Here is a 22,778-nt window from a genome sequence, read left to right on the forward strand (position 1 = left end):
GAGAAACCTTAGTCCAAGTATCTTCCAAAACGATCTACTCCATACCTCCTACTTCGCCCAAAGTTGTCTATTAAAACCAGCGTTTTAAGAGACAACACGAATCCTGGAAGGTTCCTGGAAAGTAGACGGCAAGATGAACGGTATGGTTCTATCCTTGTTATATCCTTGTAATCCCTAGATCCCGGAGAAACCGCGGTCCAAATATCTTCTCAAAGATCTACAGCGCACCTCTGACGCCGCCACCTTCCAGAGATTCTACAGTCTAATAAAAACTATTTCCAGTAGCACCACCAGACCAGTATGAAGGTTCCTGGAAAGTTGATGACGAGATCCTGTTGTATCTTTTTATAAGCCCAAGATCACCTTAGTCCAAAGATCTACTGCACACATGCTGGTAATCCATTGTCCAAAAGGTTTCTAGAGGCGAATGACGGGGTCGACGAGATGTGCAAAGTTGTGTCTTTGTATTCACGTCTAAAGCAACAGGTGCAGTCGAGGTCCTCCCGAAGCGAATGCACACACTGACTAAGCGGCCGGTGTTTGCAAAGGGAGGCGCTCAGACTAGAAATACCAGAACACTTTACACAGAGTTTAATTAGTGTGCGCGAGCGCGCCACACGCGCATAACCATCGACAGAGTTCCGGGTTTCCGCGATACGCGCGTACGAGAGCGAGATAACGTTCAAGTTGGAACTGCCCTACTTTTCCAGAGCAGGAAATAATTACGGATTCATGCGCCGAGCCGCCGGAGAGACGGTTCAAAAGATAAACGCGATCTTCGACTTAAAGCGCACGTATCACGGGTTTTTCAAATATCCCCTTCCATGTAGCGTGTTATACACGTAGCTGTCTGCGAACGTAAAAGAAGTGTGCAGAAATCGAAGCGCACGGCAAAACGACAAGAGTTATCGACTCCCGGATGAAGGAACCGATTCTGAACAGCTTGAAGCGAGTCGTTAGTGATTCCAGACTTTACTTCCTGTACAAACCTACGTATGTTTCGTACGAGCAAAAAAACCCCGCCTCTCATCGTCATCGCCCACATCAGTGGGCGTGTCCTTTTCGAAACACGCTGACAGCGGTAGACCGATCACAACAGACTTTAGAACGAATCCTTTAGAACGAATCATTTAAAGAGTCGTTTGTGACGCTGGCGGGGGGAGAAAAGGTAATGCTGCGGTTTAAACCATGAGCACGTTAAAAGTGGTTTTTTGACCTCGGATGCATGTAAATCTACCCTCTGAGACCTTTAAGACAAAATTAGGCCCGTTTCAAAACCATACTAGGTGCGCTTTAAAGGTTAAGCTTAAGACATGCCCAGGTTGAATGAACTCAAATGTAGCCCGCTTTATGTTTTTGATGGTACACCTGGGACTGGTGAGTAAGTAGTAGAAATACTTTACCTACTGAAGGACAAATCAGTAAATACTCCGTTAGGAGGAGATACTACCCACCATCTTCCGTATACGTGATCTAATCCAAACCCTCGAACAATACGGAATACAGGAAGTCTGTCGTTCCCGATTAGAACGCTTCAGACTGATTCAAACCCGAGATCCCCTGACACCTGCGTCTATCCGTGTTTCGTGTACGGACTGAGGACTGTGTGTTTGGTGACTGCGTACTCACCCAGGCCCTGGTGGATTCCAGAACGCTCCTTGCGTTTGCGATGGCCACGAAGCTCGAAGCACGGCAGCCCCCCTACACGGGCGAAACACAGCTTCTTGTTGATGAAGAGGAAGAGGATGGTAAGCAACACGACGAAGACGCCGACTGCGGACAAGAAGCCGATGGCCTCGGGCGTTACTGCGGGGGGAAAAGGCGATGCGCAGAGCGTCAGAACAACGTCGTGCTTGCACACAGTAACAGAGCGTCCCACAATGCACCGCTTTACATCCCAAAGACTTCACGCGTTCGACCTTTTTCCGTACTGCTCTATACGACACAGGCTCGAACCCGGACGCTATCCCAGGGAGCTCGTCACAGCTCACACACACGCTCACACACCACGGACAATTCGGACAAAAATAACCAATAACCCTTGCATAAAAAAGTAGAAATTTAAGTCAGATTGTAGTGAATAGCAGTGTGTGTGTGTGTGTGTGTGTGTGTGTGTGTGTGTGTGTGCGCGCAATACTGAATGAGCCGCAGATTAAAACACCCTTATCCAAACACCCACAAAAGTGAATTTAAACCGCCATCCTTACTCAACACTTGACACACAGCTCCTTACAAGGTCATACTCTGTGCATATGTGTGTGTGTGTGTGTGAGTGTGTGTGTGAGTGTGTGTGTGTGGACCAATCTCACAGAGGCTTATCTTCTCACACAGAAACTGGTATGTGTGTCTGTGGGTCGTCGATGCTTCTCGCAAATCGCTGAGCGCCGATCGTGCACGTGTGTGCGTGAGTGTGTGTGAATATGTGTGTGTGTGTGTGTTGTTTTGTGTGTGTATGTACGTGTGTTGCATCTCAACCTTGCACTTTGCGGCATGTGTGGGTGTGTGTTAGTGTGAGTAGGAGGAGATAATAAGGTCGAGCCAAAGACTAACATCCCACACACACACAAGGTTACTTTATTATTTATTTATTTATTTGTATTTTTTTCCCGTTAGTGCCGGAGACGATCGTTTTATTCGAGCTGATCATAGGAAAGCGGTCGCTGAGAAACTTCCGGAAGACTTTCCCGTGTCCGAAAAACGTAAAAGCTGGTTCCGACGGGTTGAAATGAAAAGACAGTACAGTACGGCATGGGTTTTCATACTGCTAAGACTGTAATACGTGATGTGTGTGAGTGTGTGTGTGTGTGAAGAGTGTGTGAGTGTGTGTGTGTGAGAGTGTGTGTGTGTGTGAAGAGTGTGTGTGTGTGGCTGAGCGCATGGTTGAAGTTGGCATCCTCCTTTTTGATGTCTTACGTCTCTCATTCTGCAATATGTTAATTACTCGCCAGCACAACAATTAGCAAAGTTACCCCCTAATTACACAAAATATACATCTACACACACACACACACACACACACACACACACACACACCTCCGCAAACCACACAATGCAGCCCGTTTCCTTGGAAACAGCCAAGACATTTTTAAAAGAGCTGATATAACCATGTTAAACATACGCGCACACACACACGCGCGCACACACACATATGTATAGTATTTAAAAAAAGGTCTCGGGTTGCCATGGCAGTGTAGTTCCTAAGTGACTAGATGTTGGTCTTCATAACCGTTACTGCTTCCTGGGGGGGACAAGGGGTCACAAAACAGAAAATAAAGACCAAAGAAAAAGAACGTCGGTCTGCGTGATCGTTATTTGCTCCCAAAAAAGCAATAAAATAAAAATAATGCTCTCAATATTCTCGCATTATTACCACGCTGTACTTGATCACCTTGGCACCAGGGAACCGGAAATAAAAGACCTCGACATGCGAGACGTTTCTGTCTGTGAAGCACGAAAAAGAACAGCGGTGGGAATTACGGCGTTTTTACTCTAAGAATTAAAGCGTCAGATATTTCAGGGATCAGAGATAAGCACATAACAGCACAGAAAGTCTCACAGTGCTTATTTATTTATTTATTTTTAACCCTCCTCCCCAATGAGAGAGCGAGAGAGCGAGTAGAAATTAAAGAAGCAGCGCCATCTACTGTTCGGTCGTTAACTCAGCACTTTAAACACACGCCCTAATGACCATAATATCACCGACAGACACAAAAATGAATGAATATATATATATATATATATATATATATATATATATATATATATATATATATATATATATTTTAAATAAGGACATCACGGAAAGCGTCATCGTGCTAATGTTCCCTCTGAGTAACCGAGTAATATGTTTAAAATTTAGTCTTATATTTTATTCTTTGGCCAAAAATGTCTTCTAAGACTAATAGTGTATTTAGTAGAGATGGAATGGAAACAGTCGGCAAATAAACAAAAACAAAAGGTGAATGGGATATTGGGGGGGGGGGGGGGGGGGGGGGGGGGGTAGAATAAAATTCGATCTGATCCTGTAACAAATGGAAAAGTCTGGAGCTAGAAATGTGTACATATGAAGAGACTTGAATATATTATTTAGGATTGATTTTTATTTCTACTTGCAATGTTAGCACGTTCGTCTCACACCTCCAGGGTCCGGGGTTCGATTTCCACCGTGGCCGTGTGTGTGTGTGTGCGGAGTTTGCGTGTTCTCCCCGTGCTGTGGGGGTTTCCTCCGGGTACTCCGGTTTCCTCCCCCAGTCCAAAGACACGCACGGTAGGCTGATCGGCGTGTCCAAAGTGTCCGTAGTGTATGAACGGGTGTGTGAGTGTGTATGTGATTGTGCCCTGCGATGGATTGGCAGCCTGTCCAGGGTGTACCCCGCCTCGTCCCCGATGCTCCCTGGGATAGGTTCCCCGTGACCCTGAAGAAGGAGTAAGCGGTATAGAAGATGGATGGATGGAAGGATGGTTTAAATAAATGAATGAATATGGCACGAGTATCGATATCGGCTGCTCGTCAAGGTCTCCGTATCGATACCGGGGAAAAAAGAAAACCGACGCTAATCGTCACATCCGCTGAACTCCTGTCTAAAATCACATCATTGAAAAAAAAAACTGTAGCACTTTAAAACCAAAGCAGTTGTTAAGGATTATCACTTTATCAATCCTTCACTAAAGCCGTGTGTAAATGTCCTCACGAGCGTAGATTGACAGATTTAGCGTTAAGAAAAGCCAAACGGCCGTAACACGACCGAGCGCATTCCTGGTACCTTTAGCGACACCTAAAAGCTTTCACGTAAAAGCTTCCCGAGAGCTTGAAAACGTCGAAATGGTGACTAAACAGCCGAAAGAGGAGCTACTAAGCACAGCGTGTGATGAAACTTCCAGTAACCGCAGTACGTCCTCCTTTCACAGGGCGCCATTACTTTTGCCCTAACTGAACAGCTAGTCTTATTTGTTCAGCTAGTCTTTCTTTCAAGTCATTAATATGAAACGACTTGCGTTACGTGTGTGCGTGTGTGTGTGTGTGTGTGTGTGTGTGATTGAAATGAATATAATACAAACGCCGGGTTAATCTGTCACCGGTCACGTACACGTTATGTACTCATTCGAGAACGTCGGCTTACGTGTCGCGCCCGAACTGGTAGTCACGGGACCCGGACGATTGCGCCAGCATCGTCCCCCTGTTCTTCTGTCCATATTTACCGCCGTAGAGCGATAATAAATAATCCCAACAGCTAGTCTGATCGGTCCTTTCGCCCGGCTTCGAGGACGTCCGTCCGCTTCTTCTCCATCCGATATTTAAAGCTGTTTTAAAACCGTTTCTCAAGAATCAGCCTGCTTTCCGCTTACTTTACCCATCTCTCTCTCTCTCGCTCTCTCTCTCTCAAACACACACACACACACATCCTGTTTGAACCTGATTAGAAGCCGCACCCTTCCTAATTCTTCATCCTCAGCTCCCAAACCCAAACACGCGAGTGAAGACAGCTCCATCCGAAACTCCTCGCCCTCGCTCCTTCCTCGACGTCTACGACACACCGGTCCGCTAGACCCGACCGTAAGGAGTGCGAATCACACGACACGTTGTACCGGTCCGCCTTTGATTGACTTATTCACTCTCCCTGACCAAAACAACGCCTCGAGCAAGACCTTCCTACAATCAGACTTGACCCCGGAAAGTACCCTTGGATCTTGAATCTTAGGAGAATCCCAGACGCCATCTTAAGGCCTGTTCCATTACTGTATTAACAAGGGAAGATTTTTGGACAACACCTTGGAGCGTGAAGTATCGACTCAACAAATTTAGATTTCTGACCAGAAGGTCAGGAGGTCAAATCCTAGCACCACCATGCTGCTACTGTTGGGCCCTTGAGCGAGGACCTTAACCATCAACTGCTCAGTTGTATAAATGAGATACATGTAACTCTCCTGCTAAAAAAGAAGCGCGGAGAAACAAGTCGAAAAAATCTGCACGCGATCATTTAGTCGAATCAGAACTCAAAAAAAAAAAAAAAGAACTCTTTTGTAATAACCCGGACCGGCATGTTTGGAGAAAAAAGCGTTGCGCGTACGACCGCACATATGAACAACATACCCACAGTGAAGCATGGTGGTGGGAGCATCATGATTTGTAGTGGCTTCTCTGCAAACGCTACATGAAACATGAATGAAGCGATGTACCCCGACGTGCCCCAGATCCAGGATTACGGCGAATGAAATGATATGCCGTTAGACTTGATCATCCGAAGTTAAGAAAAATAGACCTACAACGATGTCACTCGAGTCATCGCGCGAGAAATATCTATTGATCTCGGATCAAAAAACGTCTCGCAGACGGTCGGACCACGAAACAGCGTTCGGTCGTGCTTTTCATTTCGAATTCCATCGATCGATCCATTACGCCTCGGAAAGGCTCCACAACAGATCCGTCGTCCTGAAGCCGTCACCACGACCGCTCCCATCTGTTCAGCGTCTTCTCGACTTTCATTTCCTGTGAGCCGTATCGTCTCAGCCCACATGCCGAGACTGGGTAACGACTTGCTCCGAGTCGGCCTACTGACGCCAAGCCCCATTAAAACTCTCCAGCGAAGAGCAAACCACTTTCAGTTTGATTTTCTTATTAAACTGGGAGGCCTTCGAGCGTGTTTAATCATTTCGCATATTCAGAACCGCCCTCAATACCAGTACACATACTATTACTACTACTAATCATCATCATCATCATCATCATCAAGCCACAATATTCAGATTAACATCTAGAAATAGGAAAGATCTACACTACACGACACTGCATCTACACACGTGACCTTCTCAAATCACAAATCAGGACTGCGACGGAAGCACTAAACCGCATTCACGCGAATTAGGCAGGAAGACTGTTAGGAAAGGAAACCGGAGGACGAAATCAAACACTTCCTGTCGAATAACACACTTACTTTTGTCTGCGTGAGTTGTAATGGGTTTGCGGTTCCTCTGCACGGACTTTACTGAGAGACTCAGTCATCACATGCATGGGCTTTTTTTTTTCTTTTTCCTTTCTATAAAACAGTAATAATCAGAGTTTGTTATTGTTCTAATCAAGACACTTCTCACAGACAGGAAGACGGAGGAAACAGCGCTGAAGTGATCAGAGTGACGTGATATGATATGGAAAGCACCCGACAACACGGCAAAGTATGCAAAGCTGTAGGGATTTTAAAAGAATCATTGAAAATAAATAAATAAATAAATAAATAATACTCCAAAAATGCACTTCGAATGCTCCGCCCTCATAAACGGAACGGTTTTTAACAAGGCCTAGCTATAAACTAGGGATTAAATGCGAGTCTTTTTCAGTGATTCGTTCGAATCTGTTCAGTTACACGATTCACTCGGATTCGTTCGCCCAAACGTGCAGCCTTTACACAGTGCCTCAGTGCTTAAAAACAACAACAACAACATATAAATGAAAAAAATAAATAAATAAATGACCAAAAGAAGAACTGATTCGCACACTGATCCGCCGGACAAGAGAGGAGCTAATCCCGCCGGAAAGATTCGTTCGTTTGAATCTCGGGTTCGACTGAAATGATTCGCTGACTCACGAGGGGCCTGTAAACGCACAGTTTTGAGTGTTTACCGAGCCAATGAAGCCGGTTGTAGATACGTACGGTAGTTTGTCTTTGTTTGGCAGTTGATTCAGAGACTGATTTTGTTTTTTATTGATTCACTTTAAAGACTTGTTCCAAAAGACTGAATCGTTCGTGAATGACACGTGCCTACTATAAACACTGTAAATGTGGAGATTATTACTTTTATTATTACAACACTGAGTGGGTTTTCATTTCATCATTTTGTTGTCTGGACAAAAACTTTTATATGTGGAAAAAAAAAAACTTTTTATGGGCAAATTATGTCATTTTTGGCACAACCGTCACGTCAAGCAACTTCTTTTTAAGCGATAATTGAGTATCGTACACGTATATTTCTGGTAAGTCCTACTTCATTCTTCATAGATCTGAGTGCACTATTAAACATTTATATCGCTTTTATCTGGAGGAGACACATAATATACAGAGTGAGGAACATGCCGAGGTGAGTCTAACGTTGTAACAGAGGCCATTAGGACTCCATTAGACCTCGGATCGCATCGCAGCTAATAGCTATTTATGGGTCTTCATGCGTCCATCTACTTTACTGCCGATGTTAATGTTAACGTTAACATGATACACGTCATACACAGAGGGTGAAATGATGAACGATCTACATTAATGGAGATATACTGGCTGAAAACACGCACTCGTTCTCTAACACTGTTGCACCCAGGAGGCATCGTTTATACTGGGACAAGTTCGAAATAAATGCAGTAGCTACAGTACCTGCACGCCGAGTCACTGGTCTGCATTGGTTCCTGATTGAGCAATTAGAAAACAGACCATCATCACATGATGTTTAGTCAACTGTTGTCTAAAGTTTCCTTGTAGATGATTTCATTTCTTTCTTTTTGCTTAATGCAGGGTGCCAATATTTTCAGCGGAGACTCAGGGCGCTCTACGAAGCAATCAAATAAGGTGACGGAATTAACCGCGTTTATTTCCGCGTCCCGATAACGGCATTTCCGTTGAGGCTTTAGGGCAAGTCCGATCCATCTACGCTGCTTACGGGAAATGCATTCGTATTAAAGCTGCAGTTGGTAACATCACAAATGGCTCCTTTAAATGACATATCTGGCGAAATATTATATCACAGCTGCCCAGATTTTTGCTATGATTTGTGAAATAACAATCTTTTTGTGTGTGTGTGTGTGTGTGTGTGTAATATCATGCCATTTGTTCGAGACCTTATGATATCAAACTAACAGTTTCATTGTTGAGCTATTCATAGGAATGAATATTTTCGCCCTAACATCTAATATCACCGCACAGCTTCACCGTCACCGCCGCTGTGCTTTTGACAACTCTTTCAATCTTCATTTAAAAAAACAAACAAAACAACAACGCTACAATTGGAAAATACTATAAATTGATCAATCTACAAGTTAGAAAGTTTGACTTTAACTACTAGTTATACTAGTTTGCAAGTATAAACACGACAAGGCTGTAGTAGATGAGTTTTCCTGTACCTTTAGAATAAATATATATAAATATATATATATATATATATATATATATATATATATATATATATATATATATATATATATATATATATATATATATATATACACATATTAGGACATCACAAGCACTAATATAGACCCCTCACTATTTTTACAGGAATTAATACACACCTCCTAGCCAATCAGAAACGAGTATTTTATGACGTAATGTTTATGACCTTACACATGGCAAGATTAATATCATTTCGTCATATTTCTTACATCAACAAACAGAAATGAGAAGGTAAAGAGAAAGAAAGACAGAATATGAGTTGTACAAGATCTCACACACACACACACACATGAACGCGTGATGCCTACACGTGCACGCGCACGTCCAGGACAGTCACAGTCCATTGCACACTGTATATAACGTATATAAAGTAAAACATTAAATCAACAGGAAATTCAAAGGCATAATGGAGTAGCTTTATAATAAACATAATAAACAGGTCACTTACTGTCGGCTGCCATTGCTGAAATGGATCAAAGAGATCCAGTAGGTTTTTATTTTTTTTCACTCGGCTCTTCTTAGCTTCATACGCCCGTTTTTCTTTATTTATTAATGATATGTATGAATATAATGATGTGGCGTGTGTGAGAGATCCCGCATCAGCTCATTCCCCCCACTCCGGTTTTATCATTGCAGCAGATGCAGTGGGATTTTTTTTTTTTTCTCCCACAGTGACGCGGAGCGCGCATTCTGCCTCCAGTGCGCATGCGCAAGACACTCAGCACCCGTGCAGGCCCCACGTGCTCGGGTTTACTTCTGCTTATTCCCATGGTGCATGCGTTTCACATGTTATTTTATTCAAATATATCTCCTTGGCTGTGCCTTAAAACCCTTTTGAGGCAATATTTCGTATTTTTAGGCTATTTAAAGGTGAAATACTATTTTACTTTGTCTATTCACATATTAGATAGATAATTTATTGGTCCTGAAAGAGGAAATTTGTTTCCACCGTGGCTGCGTAGAAAAACAAAAGCAACATCATAGATATAAACCATTATACACAATCCCAGGCATAAAGCGGAGAAGGGAACAAAAAGAAAAACATCAGGATCGTCATACAACAAATGCATCTGGCATCACAATGGCTGAGTATCTATGTGTTTAATAGCCATCGGAACAAAACTCCTACCATAGCTGGCCTTTCTGCACATGGGTAGTCTATACCTGCGAGCCGAAGGAAGGGGGTTGAAATAGTGATAAAGTGGGTGGTTTGGATCATTTAAAATTTGATGTGCCTTCTGAAGGGTATATGAAATGACAGTCTGATAAATAGGGGTTGGGAATACCGATAATTTTTCTCCCTAAATGAGTTATTTTCAAGAGTTTGTTCTTATTGGTAACTGATAGCATATAGAAAAATCGAACGGCACCGTACCTGAGAACCGGTTCCATAATACTTCGGTACAGAAGAAGAAGCAGACTAGGCTGAACAGACAGATATTTAAGTTTACGGATAACTGTAGGTCTCCGTCGACAGCACTTGTAAATACCTAGTGTCCTGATTGACATTGAGATGTTTATCAAATGTGATGCCCGGATATCTGAAACACTCCACACTTTCAACCATCTCTCCGTTAATGGTAATACTGGAAGGATGGGTCGGTGTTTTGGAAGAGCTAAAAACCAGTTCCTTAGTCTTTTCGATATCGAGGTGGAGAAAGTTATCATCACACCATGTACTAAAATGAGCCATGGAGCGCTGAGAGGCCAAAAAAGAAGCATCGTCCTTATTAAGCAATGCAAGAACGGCAGTATCGTCTGCATAGTTAAAGTAATGAGTGGTGGTGACTGGGCATCCTGCTTAGTTAGAAGGGACTCATAACGCAGCTCGTGGTAGTGTTCGGTTTGTTGATAGTTTATGTTCATATACGTGTCCTCCCATGAGTGACTGTCAATAAAGTCCTAATGGTCCTCGGATGACTTGTGTGCTGGTGGGGGTTTTGTATGCAAAAAAAAAAAAAAAAAAACACGACAAGAAACAACAGCAATGACTTTTTACAGAAGTATTTTCACCATATCGTGTGTAGAAAAACCTATACATCATTAACTTATACATCTTTTAAACATCAGTCACTAGTCTCCGTGTATACATGGTATTAAAATGATAAAACAATTCAAAGATTATGGGGTAAAAAAAAAAATACACTTGAAATAAAAGTCTGTCTTTTTGTGTGAAGTATCTCGTTTGATATTTCTAGAAATATTCATCCATAGTGATGTGTCACTGGTTTTGTCCAATCAGACACGACCAGCTACAAGCCGGTCCAATCATATTTCAGCTGTTACAATCAGACACGCCCTTTTACAAACCCATTCTATCAAACTTGACCTGTTACAAGCCGGTCCATTCGGACATGATTTGTCACAAGCTTTTACAATCAGATCTGACCTGTTAGAAGCCAGTCCAATCAGACACAAACAGGTACAAGCTGTTACAATGAGATCTGACCTGTTAGAAGCCAGTCCAATCAGACACAAACAGGTACAAGCTGTTACAATCAGATCTGACCTGTTAGAAGCCAGTCCAATCAGACACAATCAGTTACAAGCCGGTCCAATCAGACAAGGCTTGTCACAAGCGCATTCGAATTAGACAGGACCTGTCACAATCCCATCCAAACAAACTTGACCTGTTATAAGCCTGTCCAATCAGATGCCTATCCAATCAAACACAGCGTGTTACGAATTAGATATTACCGGTCACAAGTCGGTCCAATCATGTCTCGTCTATTAAAATGCCCAACCGGTAAAAAAAATAAAATAAATAAAAATAAAATACAAACCGTGATCGGCTCATGAAGTCAGATATTTGACAGATATGACAGGAATCAGACAAAATTCTGTCCAGTCTGGTACAATCAGTCATAAACTTGTCAAAGTTGACAAGGCCCATCACAAGTCCAATCATGTGTGGCTCATCAAAAGCCTCTCCAATCAGACATGACCCGTCACACGCTCGTCCAATCAGACATGACCCATTATAAACCTGTAAAATCAGACACGACCCATTATAAACCTGTCCAATCAGACATGACCAATCAGACACGACCCATTATAAACCTGTCCAATCAGACATGACCCATTATAAACCTGTAAAATCAGACACGACCCATTATAAACCTGTCCAATCAGACACGACCCATTATAAACCAGTAAAATCAGACATGGTCCATGAGCCGGTCCAATCAGGCTTTGTTGTTTAGTGTTCACTACGCATGCGCTCTTTCCAGATGAATCTTCTCTTCTTTTTTTCTGATGAACAGATGAGAGGGGGGAAAAAAAAAAAAAAAAGACAGACACCCGGTCAGTGACGACAAGGAAACAACAATAAAACACCTTTATATGATCAGTCCAGATAACAGTGCTGTCTGATTTGACTCACCTTCAGTCTTTTCACCCTCCACCGCGGTGAGGCGCCATAACCGGGTTGTGCGCTGCAGCCCCCCGTTCTCGCTTCCTATTGGACGAACAAGCTGCCGATCAGCATCTTAAAAGTCATTTTATATCTAAAGAAACACACGCAGGTAGCGACGGATATTCTTCTGCTCTGTTCCTGTGCGTCAGTGATCAATCTCTCTGTGTAACACCACAGAATTATAGCCAACTCCATAATTATTGGCACCCTACATGAAAATGAAGTGCCGTTTTTGCGGTTAGACATATATAAACACTGCGTGGATTTATATTAATATATTTTATATACACATACACACAGCATTTATAATACATGTCTCTTAGGTCGTGCACATATTCTTTCATTCTACTTCTTCTTTTTAAAAAGGAAAGGTGAGGGTTTTTGGAGAATAAATTCATTCCAATTAAAGCTTTATTTTTCAGTGTGAGATGAAACTAATTACCCACGGCCAGATTTTGTAAACATCCCATACATTTTATACTGGACGTGACTTTTAATATATATCTTGTTTAGTCCGAGCGACCTGTTCGCGAAACAAATCGCGTGCGTTTTCGGATCGCTCCTCTCACTCACCTTCGGCCGTGAAGCGCGAGCTCGTGCGCATTTTAAGAGACGGGGGTTTCCTGAACCTGGGGATTTGCCGCGTGGATTCGGAGTCCTGGGCCGCCGAGGTCAACTCGATTTGTCTGTGACGCCGAGATCTCGAAGCCTGACGCGCAAAAACACATTACACACGATATCGTTCAGGTGTTATCTGTCGTGAGTATTTACTCACGATTGATTCGCTGCGTTGTGATGGTCTCGCATTTCAGCCAGACAAATAATCCCGATAAATATATTAACTCATTTCCCTGTTCGTAAGAAACTGTACCAGACACGCACACACAAAGTAAGGCTTGGAACTAAAATATAAAGCACTTATCAGTATGTATTGTTCTTCCTGCAAGAATATTTACAATTATACATCGGTGCATAATTCTATAATTACTTCAGGTCCACATAATCAATCCATTTTGAATCATGATCACATACGTTCATGTACGTTCAGCGTCTTTATAATACGCACCTCCACAGCCTGCGCGTAAGACCTGGATTTGATGGAGGCCAGGAGCTGAGCTCTGCGAGAACTCTGCAGGAGAGGAATATGTTTACATGTTTTATGTTATGTATACAGTTTGATCAATTCTCCTGTGTGATGATAATTATAATTATAATTATGTGTTTGTTTTTGTTTTATTTAAAAATCCCACCTCATCATGAGCCTGACTTGACGTTCCTTCTCCTGCGTCTCCGTCACTCGGACTGCCAAACTCCTACACACACACACACACACACACAACGATCACAACTCCTTCTTGTCCTGCGTGCGTCTCACACACACTTCGATTAACACTCACGGCCTGGTTCTGCTGCCAGCTGCAGAACGTGAGGACGGCGCTGCGCAGTTTGGGCACCAGGTTGGGTTTGACGAGACTCAGATTGGACTGGGGCGGCCGTGGTAGGATGGCCTTCTTCAGCCCTTCGTAGTGCTCGTGGACGTTGGCCAGCTCCTGGAAACCGTACCACAGAAATGTCAAGTATCAGCAATGTATCATTATTATTTTCGTGTCGTTCTGTCGTTCGTCTCGCCTCGAGCAGGTCGGTGCCGATGAGCTCCTGAGGTCGGGTCGGCCGGTCCACAAACGACTCGCACAGCTGCTGCCTCCTGTCCACCCTCTTCTTCTTCACCTGAAAGGACAGCTGTGTCCAGAACGCACAGCGAAACAGGGGTCGTGTTATAGAAGTAGGATTCGGGTCACAGTAATAAAGTCAGAGGGAGTTATGTAGTTTAAACGGAGATTATATGTGACAGGGACGCTATACCGTAAAAACAAAAAAAATCCCATCACACTTATCGTAAAGGAGTAGGGGTATAACCCCAGTGCCCACCCCCCAATACTACGTAAAGTGCTTTGAATGTCTAAAAAAGTGCTATAGAAATGTAAGGAATTATTATTATTATTATTATTATTATTATTTTATATAAGCTAGGAGAAGTAGATCCAGGTCTTGCTGACGTGCTTTAAGTCACAGTGGGACTTCATGTCTTCTCTAAACATAAGCTGTACTTTAAAAACATACAGCCGAAAGCTGTAACTTTACGGAGGCGGCCATCTTGGATAACTCAAAGCACCAGAATCGCCTTCCTTGGGCTGAACTGTGACCGAACGCTGGAGGAGGATAATACAGGTCCAATCTCCTTGCTGTTCTACAAACGTTGTCTTACTAGCGTTGTCGCTGTACTAACGAGCAGGGTTTTAGCTTGATACTACTCTTAGACCCTGATCTAGTTGCACTAGCATGAAGAAGAAGTGGATTTACCAAATGTCTCCCCCTCCCCCCTTCTATATACATTACACTCCAAAGTAAGAGATAAAACCCACCGTGTCCGGCATGGCGGTGAAGCAGACGGCTTGTTCAGACAGCAGTTTCTTGAGAATGTACACCACGTCATAGTGCTGCGCGTTCACCGCGTCCTGCTGGAAACGGATCAGCTCGTCCCAGTCCTTCAGAGCGATGCGGATCTGCACGATCACACGTCATATAACTACGCAGTCTATAAGGCATAATCGTGTGTCCATGCACTTGTACTAATACATTATCGTTTCTATAGTAACAGCTCGTTCATAGGGATAATACGTCGATACATTGAAAATGATAACCCTGTTATTTAACAGAGCGTCGCCGTGGTGACGTTTCCTGTTAAGAAGTCTCCAGTGTCACCGTTTCTGGTTCCTAGAAAAGTAGAAACGTGTTCCACGGCTTCTTCAAAGCATTCGTTCATTATCTACGACAGAGACGGAATGAATTTATGAGAAGCGAGAGCTCGCGTTCCGATCGGGAGGCTTTACCCGCTCTTTAGGAACGTTGAACTGAGAGGTGTAGAGGCTGTAGAGCAGGTAAAGACCTCCTACACGGATCTGGAAGGAATACGGAGGGAGCAGGTACTGAGACGCTGCAGACAGAACCAAGCGTGTGAAGACCTTCTTCTCACTGGGCTCCAAGATGCCACTGAGAGAGAAGAAAGAGAGAGAGAGAAGAAAGAGATTTATAATGGTCTGGAATGCTTTAACATCCTTCAGCAGTTTGTAAAGAGAAACCTAAACTACACAAATAAACGAAAAAAACACACACAAAATTGAATCCAGAAATTATACTCCGAAATATTTGAACTGCGGAAGCCGGTACCGTTGTTCCTACCGATCTTTGATCACGATGAAAGTATTACAGATATGACTGAAGTTAGCATTAGTGCCAATGTTGCTTATGGCTGCTTTAATTTCTGCTTCTCGTTCATTATAGTACAACAGTTTCTCTGTTCAGCATTATGTCATATAATGCATGTAAAACAGACACCAAATAACGTGCTGGTTTGACAAATTCGACTTAAAGTAAAGTATCTGTTTATAAAGGAGAAGTCGGGGGGGGGGGGGGAAGGGGGGGGAGAGTGAGAGATATATAGAGAGAGGTAGATAGATAGAGAGAAGGGGAAAGAGAGCAAGAGAGAGAGTGAGATAGAGAGAAGGGGAGAGAGAGAGAGAAAGAGAGAGAGAAGGGGAGAGAGTGAGAGATAGAGAGAAGGGGAAAGAGATAGAAGGGGAGAGAGTGAGAGATAGAGAGAGACAGAGAGATAGAGAGAAGGGGAAAGAGAGATAGAAGGGGGAGAGTGAGAGATATATATAGAGATAGATAGATAGAGAGAAGGAGAGAGAGAGAGAGAGAGAGAGAGAATTGGAAAGAGAGAGATAGAGAAAGAAGGGGAGAGAGTGAGATATATATATATATATATATATATATATATATATATATATATATATATATATATATATATATAGAGAGAGAGAGAGAGAGAGAGAGAGAGAGAAGGGGAAATAGATAGAAGGAGAGAGAGTGATTCTATATATATATATATATATATATATATATATATATATATATATATATATATATATATATATATATATATATATGAGAGAGAGAGAGAGAGAGAGAGAGAGAGAGAGAGAGAGAGAGAGAAGTGCAACTTGACATTCAGCTCCACTTACTAAAATATACTGGAGAACTTCATCTCTCTCCAGATGGCTGAAAACTCCTCGAACCGCACAGACGCCGTGGCCTGAAAACGCGCGAGTAAATCCTCACAGTCCGTCTTCAAAGTCTGTTTAAAATAATCCATCTTACCCTCTCAGCCCCGGAAAACAAAAACACTCATTAACCCGGAAGTTTACATGAACCGCGTGCTTCTTCTTCGTCGTTCGAGCGGATGCGGGATGTTTACCGACTCGAGTGTTGCACCGCCATCTTGTGGCCTGAATAAGAAATACACCGTCACAGCACATTCCTAGTAGCGGGTCAGAGTCCGTTTTCCTTTGGATATCATCCAGCTCTCCCTAATTAGAGTTACTTTTGCTACCTTGTTGCCTGTATGCTTTACTGGTTATAAGCCACGTGTTCCTTTATAACCGGGTTTAGTCCGGTACAAGTTAAAGTCTTAGTTATTCGTGTTAGTTGTATTTGTGGAGTATGGGTCCACAAAGCCTTTGTCGGTTGTGTCTTTGAATGTTAGAGGAATACCTGACAGTGTGAAAAAGAAAAGCAATGTTTTAATTTTATTTTGTAAGAGAAGCACAGCAGATTTTTATCTTTCTTCAGGAAACGCAGTCAGGGAACTCGGATGTTTTGGAGGATACATTGAGGAAATACCATTTACTCTTAGTCACGGCAGCCTCTACTTGGCTGGATCTGATATACTGGTAGGTAGGGATTCAAGGGAGTATGGTAGAAACAGTGTGTTCAGATGACCAGCTGGAAGTCTAAATCCGTTTCAAGCAGGAGAGACGATTCATAACAGAAGCTTCCTTAATCCACTTAAACTTTGTTCATAACAACAACAACAACAAAATCACTGGGAAAGTGAAATAAGACACTTACTCCAACATTATAAGTGCACCTATTTTATTAGTTATATATTAGGACTACACAGTGCACATTAGACAACCCCCCTCCCCCAAATAGTATTTGCCATTTGTTTTGTTTAAATCAATGTTTAACCACATGAAGAGGTTAAGCATTCAACCGCTCCAGCCACAGCTGCTCCTGTAGCCGCCACTACGGCCTGGCCAGCAACAGAAAGTCCAGCAGCTCCTGAATATCACAAGAACATGAGTAATGAGTAATGAGCAAGTAATGAGAGAACTATTGCTATTTGCTTATGAAGCGCAGTTCTGATTGTGTCTGTGATTACCGACGGACTGGAGGACAGCAACAGCACCTCCTGCTACTACGCCCCCACCGTTAGCAACAGCTGCTGCTGACATCACCGACGAAGCTATGGATCCTGCAGCGATGCCTCCAGCAGTGAAACCCAACGCTGATACCACAAGTGGAGCTGCTACTACAGCGCCAGCTTAAAGACAAACCAGTCACTACATACCGTACACACCGCATCCATATCATCACTGTAGTACTTGGTGCAAAAGACAACACTTTAGACCTACCTGCTCCAGCTCCCATTGCCACAATTGTGCCTGGGACAAAGTAAAAGATTAGAAAAAGATTCATATTAGTGCACTAAAAAGCGTTTATCTGATCAAATCCGAACAGACAGTAGATGACTTACCCAAGTCCATTTTGGAATCCCTGCTAGAGAACCAGCACAAGTGAGTGTTTTTAAAGAAGGCAGCTGAGAGGTGGAGCTCTTACTCAGAAACGAAACCTACAGCCTGAGGCGGAAACCAAACCAAGCCAAGACCCTGAGAGCTCCACCGAGAGGCTGCACTGAGCACATGAACTGTTTGGTGTGTGGTGAAATCTACTAAAATGAACCCTCGTCATTTCCACGTTGTAATGTTAAGATTCAGACAGAGCTAGATTTTCTGAAGTAAAAAGTTCCATATTTACATAATATAACCTTGCTGAGGGATTCAAATGATTTTTTTTTTTTAAAAAAAGCATAAAAAAAGCACACTGACCCATGTATTATCACAATATACAGCAGTAATCTAATTATGGACCGTATTCTGAATAAGACACTATTCTGATTAAGGTGTTTACACGAGTCGCTTTTAGAATATTCCTTCCATGCTCCTGTTTTACATGTTACAGGACATAGATCGATTAACGACACGTGTCATTACGTCCCCACGCCACGTGTCCCGGCGTTCCCTCCAGAATTTCACGTATCGACACGGAGCGCGTCTTCGTTATGGGGCCGTATACGGTTTTTGGGTGTTGCCGTTTTTAATTTGACGAAAGCTTCGAGCGCGGTTGATTATTTATCATGTACTTCGATAACGCGGAGCAATTTAATATCAGAACATACGTTAATTATCCCGGATGATTCTTTGTTTTATTTTCGAGCCGTGTACCCAGTACCCTGCACGGGAGGATACAGTAATCAGTTTCAACATGCGTGCTCCGAATGCAGATCGTCTCGTTACTGTTTAAAAATCTTCATCTTTTTATTCCGTGCCGCAAAACGAACACACCCTTATTAAGTCTGATTAAACAGTGGACAATTTACTACGATTCATCTTGTACACACTCCCAGAAGACAAGCACGGGTAGGTCTATTTGAAGAAGCGGCTGGAAGGTGGAGTGCGTACGCAGAAACAAAACATCTCCTTATTTGGAAATGGAAACACAAAGCTGAGGACGAAACAGCGAAACGAATTACATCTCACGCTGTTAGTTAAAAAAAAACCTACAAAACCTGACTGCCGAGGAACTTATTTGTAGCCCTTTCTACTCATCTAGGGTTCGTACAGATGCGTCCTAATGAAGTTCCAGGACTTTCAAGGACTTTACAAGCACTGTCGTTTTCGTTTTCAACGACTACGCAAGAGATGCCGTTCAAACATTTCTCAAGATTGCACCGTAACGTCAATAAATGGACAGTCCCAAAAGTCTCCATACTTTCCCATAGGGGCAATTTATTTATTTATTTTTTTTTTTTTTTAAGCTAACTGTCTTCCAAAAAATTTTTCATACTTCGTTTATTTATGAATTTATTTTCCGGTAGCCTTTAAGAATACCTTTGACAAAAGAAGAACGTATTGACGTCGTTCTCGCGGCCGGATCGGGAGGCTGTCGCAAGGTTGCGACGGACTTCAATGGGAAACACGGCGAGCACGTCACGCACGACACGGGCGCCAAACTGGGAGCGTCACTGGCCGCTCTGTTCTATGGAAAGTAGCTAAAGTTTGTCCAAAAAGTCGCTAGATTTGAAGCACCTTGTACGAACCCTGTTCATCGATTGCTACGATAATTCAGAAAGGTTTGACAACAGAAACTTAACAAGTTAACAAGGTTTGAGACAAAGCCATATGCAGGAGACACTACGCCATTGGAGACACTCTCCGTATCATTAGTGACACTCGCTACGTCATCAGAGGGACTTGTTAAAATGCCAGAGGTGCTTGGATCGTCAGTGGGAACACTCGCTACGTCGTTGGAGATGGTCAGTACGTCAATAAAGACACTCGGTACATCACTGGAGACACTCGCTATGTCATCTGAGACACTTGATTTGTCATTGAGGGAGGCACTAGTTACACCCTTTGTGACACACTTTGTTGGACACATTGTACACACTACACCATCAGAGACTTTTGCATAAGTTTTCTATCTATCTATCTATATACATATATATATATATATACACACACACATACATATATACATATACATATATATATACATACACACATACATATATACATATACATATATATACACACATACATATATACATATACATATATATACACACATACATATATACATGTACATATACATACATACATACATTTATATATATATATATATATATATATATATATATATATATATATATATATATATATATATATATATATATATATATATATATATATATCCATACATTGTCTGGCTTTTGTTCAAGAACTAGGCCACCATTTGCAGTGTCACCTTTCTGAAGTCGCAAGTCCCATTGTGTTGTTATGCATAAACACTGAATGCTTTGTTCTACTCGGTTACTCGGCGATGGCATTCAAGAAGCTCATCACAAGTTACCAGGAAATGCTGAGATACTGTCTTTCACCCCTAGTTTCCTACATTCAGAAAACCTTCACTGGCACGTTAGAAAATGTGCCAAATCTCCGACGCTTCGTCCGCCAAATGCTGTAAACGTAAATGATTATTTACACGTCGTTTGAAACTTTTCTTTGCTGTTTTTGAGCTGGAAGTCTAAATCCGTTTCAAGCAGGAGAGACGATTCATAACAGAAGCTTCCTTAATGCACTTAAACTTTGTTCCTAACAACAACAACAATAACAACAACAACAAAATCACTGGGAAAGTGAAATAAGACACTTACTCCAACATTTATAAGTGCACCTATTTTATTAGTTATATATTAGTTATATATTAGTTATATATTAGGACTACACAGTGCACACCTTCATCTAGATGAAAACAAGTAAAAGGTCTTCTTCACATCAGAAAGAATTTTTATCATTAGGCAAACCCCCCCCCCCCCCCCCCCCCAGAAAACAACAAATAGTATTTGCCATTTGTTTTGTTTAAATCAAGGTTTCATTACATGAAGAGGTTAAGCTTTCAACCGCTCCAGCCACAGCCGCTCCTGTAACCGCCACTACGGCCTGACCAGCAGCAGAAAGTCCAGCAGCTCCTGAATATCACAAGAACATTACAGCAAGTAATGAGAGAACTATTGCTATTTGCTTATGAAGCGCAGTTCTGATTGTGTCTGTGATTACCGACGGACTGGAGGACAGCAACAGCACCTCCTGCTACTACGCCCCCACCGTTAGCAAAAGCTGCTGTTGACATCATCCACGAAGCTATGGATCCTGCAGCGATGCCTCCAGCAGTGAAACCCAACGCTGATACCACAAGTGGAGCTGCTACTACAGCGCCAGCTTAAAGACAAACCAGTCACTACATACCGTACACACCGCATCCATATCATCACTGTAGTACTTGGTGCAAAAGACAACACTTTAGACCTACCTGCTCCAGCTCCCATTGCCACAATTGTGCCTGGGACAAAGTAAAAGATTAGAAAATGATTCATATTAGTGCACTAAAAAGCGTTTATCTGATCAAATCCGAACAGACAGTAGATGACTTACCCAAGTCCATTTTGGAATCCCTGCTAGAGAACCAGCACAAGTGAGTGTTTTTAAAGAAGGCAGCTGAGAGGTGGAGCTCTTACTCAGAAACGAAACCTACAGCCTGAGGCGGAAACCAAACCAAGCCAAGACCCTGAGAGCTCCACCGAGAGGCTGCACTGAGCACAGGAACTGTTTGGTGTGTGGTGAAATCTACTAAAATGAACCCTCGTCATTTCCACGTTGTAATGTTAAGATTCAGACAGAGCTAGATTTTCTGAAGTAAAAAGTTCCATATTTACATAATATAACCTTGCTGAGGGATTCAAATGATTTTTTTTTTAAAAAAAAGCATAAAAAAAGCACACTGACCCATGTATTATCACAATATACAGCAGTAATCTAATTATGGACCGTATTCTGAATAAGACACTATTCTGATTAAGGTGTTTACACGAGTCGCTTTTAGAATATTCCTTCCATGCTCCTGTTTTACATGTTACAGGACATAGATCGATTAACGACACGTGTCATTACGTCCCCACGCCACGTGTCCCGGCGTTCCCTCCAGAATTTCACGTATCGACACGGAGCGCGTCTTCGTTATGGGACCGTATACGGTTTTTGGGGGTTGCCGTTTTTAATTTGACGAAAGCTTCGAGCGCGGTTGATTATTTATCATGTACTTCGATAACGCGGAGCAATTTAATATCAGAACATACGTTAATTATCCCGGATGATTCTTTGTTTTATTTTCGAGCCGTGTACCCAGTACCCTGCACGGGAGGATACAGTAATCAGTTTCAACATGCGTGCTCCGAATGCAGATCGTCTCGTTACTGTTTAAAAATCTTCATCTTTTTATTCCGTGCCGCAAAACGAACACACCCTTATTAAGTCTGATTAAACAGTGGACAATTTACTACGATTCATCTTGTACACACTCCCAGAAGACAAGCACGGGTAGGTCTATTTGAAGAAGCGGCTGGAAGGTGGAGTGCGTACGCAGAAACAAAACATCTCCTTATTTGGAAATGGAAACACAAAGCTGAGGACGAAACA

General features: G+C 42.5%; 4 protein-coding genes across 5 annotated transcripts in view; all 4 read right to left on the reverse strand.

Annotated features, from left to right (window-relative positions):
• Window positions 1-10,993, reverse strand: part of syt16 (synaptotagmin XVI) — a 20,595-nt gene extending 9,602 nt beyond the window's left edge. The window contains exons 1-2 of one of the 2 annotated variants that reach the window (XM_017463869.3): window positions 9,595-10,993; window positions 1,630-1,806 (exon numbers count right to left, since the gene is read on the reverse strand). In XM_017463869.3, the coding sequence (XP_017319358.1) occupies window positions 1,630-1,806; window positions 9,595-9,607 (190 nt within the window). In that variant the 5' untranslated portion in view covers window positions 9,608-10,993. Of the gene's footprint in view, window positions 1-1,629; window positions 1,807-5,120; window positions 5,573-9,594 lie in introns of those variants that run through there. The other variant, XM_017463867.3, reaches the window with a different exon arrangement.
• Window positions 10,994-11,134: 141 nt separating this feature from the next.
• On the reverse strand, window positions 11,135-17,407 carry snapc1b (small nuclear RNA activating complex, polypeptide 1b). Its single transcript, XM_047154438.2, has 10 exons — window positions 16,647-17,407; window positions 15,453-15,612; window positions 14,985-15,125; window positions 14,191-14,301; window positions 13,959-14,111; window positions 13,812-13,874; window positions 13,628-13,690; window positions 13,135-13,270; window positions 12,529-12,603; window positions 11,135-12,398 (listed from the first exon to the last, which is right to left on the reverse strand). The coding sequence occupies exons 1-10, from the start codon at window positions 16,775-16,777 to the stop codon at window positions 12,346-12,348; spliced, it is 1,086 nt and encodes a 361-aa protein (XP_047010394.1). The 5' UTR covers window positions 16,778-17,407; the 3' UTR covers window positions 11,135-12,345.
• Window positions 17,408-17,539: 132 nt separating this feature from the next.
• On the reverse strand, window positions 17,540-18,364 carry LOC128632109 (interferon alpha-inducible protein 27-like protein 2A). Its single transcript, XM_053679364.1, has 4 exons — window positions 18,221-18,364; window positions 18,099-18,128; window positions 17,846-18,007; window positions 17,540-17,745 (listed from the first exon to the last, which is right to left on the reverse strand). Exons 1-4 carry the CDS (start codon window positions 18,228-18,230, stop codon window positions 17,648-17,650), a joined length of 300 nt encoding a protein of 99 aa, XP_053535339.1. The 5' UTR covers window positions 18,231-18,364; the 3' UTR covers window positions 17,540-17,647.
• Window positions 18,365-20,966: 2,602 nt separating this feature from the next.
• Window positions 20,967-21,902, reverse strand: LOC128632125 (interferon alpha-inducible protein 27-like protein 2A). The gene is made up of 4 exons (XM_053679365.1): window positions 21,738-21,902; window positions 21,616-21,645; window positions 21,363-21,524; window positions 20,967-21,274 (listed from the first exon to the last, which is right to left on the reverse strand). The coding sequence occupies exons 1-4, from the start codon at window positions 21,745-21,747 to the stop codon at window positions 21,165-21,167; spliced, it is 312 nt and encodes a 103-aa protein (XP_053535340.1). The 5' UTR covers window positions 21,748-21,902; the 3' UTR covers window positions 20,967-21,164.
• Between the last annotated feature and the right edge of the window lie 876 nt (window positions 21,903-22,778).

This window comes from Ictalurus punctatus, chromosome 3 (assembly GCF_001660625.3).
Source record: "Ictalurus punctatus breed USDA103 chromosome 3, Coco_2.0, whole genome shotgun sequence".
NCBI lineage: Eukaryota > Metazoa > Chordata > Actinopteri > Siluriformes > Ictaluridae > Ictalurus > Ictalurus punctatus.